General features: G+C 43.9%; 1 protein-coding gene across 1 annotated transcript; it reads right to left on the bottom strand.

The window, feature by feature from the left end:
* Window positions 1-480: 480 nt before the first annotated feature.
* On the bottom strand, window positions 481-4,645 carry LOC123060618 (mitochondrial dicarboxylate/tricarboxylate transporter DTC). The gene is made up of 6 exons (XM_044483399.1): window positions 4,192-4,645; window positions 3,023-3,106; window positions 2,813-2,874; window positions 1,776-2,137; window positions 800-1,014; window positions 481-707 (listed from the first exon to the last, which is right to left on the bottom strand). Exons 1-6 carry the CDS (start codon window positions 4,330-4,332, stop codon window positions 651-653), a joined length of 921 nt encoding a protein of 306 aa, XP_044339334.1. The 5' UTR covers window positions 4,333-4,645; the 3' UTR covers window positions 481-650.
* Window positions 4,646-4,933: the final 288 nt, after the last annotated feature.

The raw sequence follows: 4,933 nt of genomic DNA, 5'->3' as shown, positions 1-4,933 counted from the left end.
CAAGCCTTGCCGCGGGGTGCTGCAACTGCTCGTGCACAAGTTCGGGGTACCGGGGTACTAGGGTACCCCTATTCTAGTACGCCGACATATATACTTCGGATCAGTAAATGTGGCAGTCCGACATCGCATTTCATACAGAATGACAGCAGCAAACCAGAAACCGTACAATACCTAGCATGGTCAACAGCTGACACAAACATGCACTCTCACATTTCTCGGAATGCAGTAGTGGCACACCACACAACAGAACCAACAAAAATGTTTGTACCTGATATACCAAGAAATTACAACAACAGCGAGAATTAACCACACATATTACCCCGCCAAAAATATATACGGAGTACATGTTGACACTTGACAAAAATAAAGCCTAAACAAGTACAGAATGAAAAGTTTGTTTGATGTCCGGCTCCATTGATGACATGGGTTCAATCCGGTGGTGGCATATCTGCTCCTAACAACACTATTTTCTGCCAAAAGTTACCCAGAAATTATATGATTATTTGGTCTGGAAGGAACAAAGAAGCATGGTAGCATATATGCCAAGGAAATAAGTACAGATTTTGTATATCAGAACCAACTGCTGGTTTATAGGTACAAAGCAGCTACACTATTATAATTTGTAGGTGAGGATAGCATAGCACGACACTTTAAAGGCCGACGCGCTTCTCGACCTTCTGGATCTGATTCAAGAATATCCATGTCATCTGCATACAAGGTGTCATTTCGTAAGTTTGATAGGCATGAAGATGAACAGTTGACTTTTAAGCAGAGAAACACCGTGTATTATTTGCATTACCATGACATGTGGAGCAATCCTGACGCAATAGACCGGAAAGCCAGTGTAGAACTTAAACGGACCGCCACTCTTCAAGGTTTTCATTGCACAGTCAAAAGACCCAGTGTATGGATACTTTCCAGTAGCATCAGGTTGCATCTTCTGAACCTGTGTCTTAACATAGTCGAAGGGCAAACTGCAAGCAGATGCAAAGAATCCTGAAATGGCACTGGCCCCTACAAGAGAAATTCAATAAATCATATAAGGAGTGAGTAGAGCAAGCGTAAGAATAATGGGGGTAGCAGGACCGCGTAGTGTTAAAAGAACGAAAAGGCAAGCATAACATGGTGAAAACTATAACAAAAAAAGCCTAACATAACAGTGTGTAATGGAAGGCATATGAATGAAAAGCTATTTCGGTAGCAGCGCACAACTTAATCAACACGTGTGATACAAATCTGTTTCTTTTTTGGGGAAAATAGTAGGGAGGGTCCATGCAAATCTGTCGATCAGAGCACAAAGTAAGCAAATGGAAGGATAATTTCAGCATGCCTATCATCAAGCAGCTAGCTTTAACAGGTCAACAGAGCATTCAAACCTACCGGTTTTCTTTTGAAACGAAATTGGCTGGAATGCTGCCTGATCTAAGGAAGAATGAGTTAAGCATACAGATGGAAAGATGCACCTTGCAGCATAAGGTCGGGTAACGAACTAAGCAAAGTACCTTGCTAGAAATCCGGAGATCTTAAGTTTAGAACGTGGTGTAACAGTTAAGGTGACCACAGGTTCTATACTGAATCATTTCATAATTCTAGCATTTTTATTCTTTTATGTCCTCCAGACAATGCAATAAAGATGCCGTCGAGTCCGTGGCCTATAGATAACGTGACCTGAATGCCACTCTGCTTCATGTCTCAGAATGCACAGCCAATTCTCGGAAGAGAAATGATAAAACGTAAATACTGCATCCAATCTAATGAAACTAAAATAATCTTACCAAGCATTGTAGAAAGTTCTCCAGCACCAAGTTTGTCTCTAAGTACCTCAACACTCTGATCATAGGAGGCAAGCATGCCCATGTTGAGTGACATCGCTCTCGCTACAGTTGGACCTGCGCCCTTCCAAAGTGCCAGAACACCTTCATCAGCAATAATACGGTAAAGTGCATGAAAAGCGTTCTTATAGTGGCGGCGCTGGGCTGCTGGCAAGGTTGAATCAGCCTGCATCCTGATGAGTGCCAAATCCGCAGGACTACCAAAACAAGCTCCAATCGCTCCAGCAGTGAGACCAATAGCAGCTTTCTGAACTAGGGGCAGTGGTTTTCCTTCGTTTGCTTCAACTGCTTTATTTGTTAGAACCCTGAGAAAGTACAGTGTGAAGACAAAAAATCAAGTCAAACATTGAACAACAGCTAGTGTAGTCAGGATCTAACTTCTTCTAAGATAAAATAGGATCAAGATAGCTGGCGGATTATGTGCAAGCAATTTTCCTGAATACACTTTATAGTAGTAACACAACAGCTAACGTATCATCTCTCCATTGCAGTTAGTACAGAGTGATGTAAAAACACAATGATTGATGTTGTATGATGGCTTCAACTTTAATATTTTATTCATCGCCAGGAGTGATGAATCTTACAACTTCAACTTTAACTTGATATCAGTATTCCCTCTTTAAAATATTTTCAATAGAAATTGATAAATCCTGAATAAACCGTTGTTGATTCAGAAGTAATCCTACAATTGATGAGTCATGCCAACGTGCACACTTAGATTGTAAAAAAATCTTTGGGCATACAATGACCAACAGCAAGCATTACCACAAAAAGTTATTCAAAATATCTAAACTACTACTCCAGGAGACATAATCATTTGATACAAAATGGTACTTCACACTGTTGATGCATGTCCATTCACGAGCTTAAAGGTTAAACGTACTATGAACGTCAAATTCACAAACCTTCGTGTGCAAATCATTTGGTCTTAAAAAAACCGGAAGTTACTGATGAATTCAGTTACTGGTTTACATACAAACCTGAAGGATCCCAGTCGAGCGGTTGTGTATGTTGCTTGCCTTAGCAAACCAGCAGACAATCCCTGCACAAACGAAATGCCAGTCATAAATCAATAGACTAATTCTCTAGCAAATGGAGTAACACAGGTTTGTTGCCAAACACAATATCAATAATTCAATACTCAACACTATGATCAGAATCTGTATGACAGAAGACCTAAGAGGGCACACCTTGTAAAAGGAACCAACTCCCTCATTAGCAAGCATCTTCTTGGTGACACTAGTTGCAGAGCCCTCGCCCAACTGGATCTTCACCTGAAACAAAACAGCAACCATCAACTAAGTGCCTGGATCCTAGAGATCTAGACCGAATACCACTCCACGAAAGAAAAAACCTAAGAGCAGGCAGTTCTCATGGAAATCAAGACTTTAATAACAACAATATTACAAGAAAAATCCCCATAATGTATGGCAAATTTTAACATGGTCCCTCTTACCTCCTTTTTTTACATGTGAGGTAAGAAGGTAAGAGTCAATCAAGCCATTCATTGATGAGATCAACGGCTAAGATCTATTTTATACTCTTACCTCTCATGTGAAAAGAGGGGGTAAGAGGGACCATGTTAAAACTGCTCTGTATGGATAGTACAGATGGGCTACGTCCTATGATCGTAAGTCATTAATGGGACAACATCTTGGAGGTGAACTAAAAAATAGTAGAATGCACAATATCAACTCGGCCTGATTAATGTACTCGTAAATGCAAAAACCAATTAGAAATTTTGTCAATCTCCTGACGAAATAAATCAGGAATAAGTCAACAATGCCTGAAATCCACGAGGCAACATTTTTTTTAATGATAGGAAAATTACAATCAAATTCCCAGACCCGACTCCATAGTTTCGAAACAGACCCAGACCTTACTCTAGCTCCTCAAAATTACCACATACATGAGCTGTGGCGTGGCATTTTCAATAAAATGGAGCAAAAACTCGTTAGAAATCTTGTGAAGCTATTTCCTGACGAAATACATCACGAAATAAGCCAGCAATCTTCAAATCCATTAGGCAATGTTTTTTAAAGATAGGCAACTTAGAAAGTTACGATCAAACTCCCAGACCTGACTCAGCAAACCCATTCGGTTTCTCAAAATCCCCCATACGCATAGCGGCATTTCCAACCAAGTGGAGCAGCACTCTCCTTGGACGCAAAATACCAAACAGCTCGCCTACACCTACACACAACCCCCGCTGCCCCGCTCGAATTCCCCGCTCCCTCGCGTTCCGGCAAATGAAAGCGCAGAACTCAAATTGCCGAACTATATAGTATCAAGGAGAGCGCGCGGCTCCGCTGGCTGCCCCGCCCGAAGCCCCCTCCGGCGACCACGCAAGCACGCGTACCTTGACCATGTCGATGGGCTGGATGACGCAGGTGGCGAGCATGCCGGAGGCGCCGCCGTTCACGAAGGGCTTCACCGTCTTCCACACGCCGCTGGCCGCCAGCGCCGTCTGCGGCGGCTGCTGCTGCTTCGCGTCCGCCATCTCCGCCGCCTCCTCGTATCAGCTCCCGACTGGCCCCGGGCTAGGAGGCGCTCCCGCTGCTGGCTGCTGGCTGCTGCCTGGGCCTCCGGAGAAGCAGAGGTGGTGGGAAGCGGAGGGCTGGGAGGCGACGGGGACGTGTGGTGTCGCGGCTGGATGCCTCGACGTGAGCCCACGGATGATTTTCCTCCTCTCGCCGTTCCCTTGGTGCGCGCGAATCATTTCCGGTGAATTGCGATAAGCCGCACCGCCTCCGCCGTCCGCGCTCGCTTCGCATCAGCGGCGTGTGACATGTCACATGTGACGCTTGGCGCTCGTAGCTGTGGGTGGGGGCGTGGGGCCATGGAAGGGGACGGGGCCACGCGGGAGTATGCTTTTTATTTTTTCTTTTTCTACAATGTTTTTTTTTTTGCATATAATGTTTCAAGCTAAGCTATGTTCAGATATATCCAGAGGGAAGTGAGCCAGACATGGGGCCAACACTTCAGACATTACTTCCTTGATACTCGTGATGAAAAGAAACATGGTGAAACATCTTCTCCACTAGAAACTCTTGAATAATCGCCGTGTCACTATAAGAAATATGTCAACTAGTGACTTCTGT

This window comes from Triticum aestivum, chromosome 3A (assembly GCF_018294505.1).
Source record: "Triticum aestivum cultivar Chinese Spring chromosome 3A, IWGSC CS RefSeq v2.1, whole genome shotgun sequence".
NCBI classification, from domain to species: domain Eukaryota; kingdom Viridiplantae; phylum Streptophyta; class Magnoliopsida; order Poales; family Poaceae; genus Triticum; species Triticum aestivum.
The sequence above is the reverse complement of the archived record's forward strand: the minus strand, read 5'-3'. Positions and strand labels throughout refer to the sequence as shown.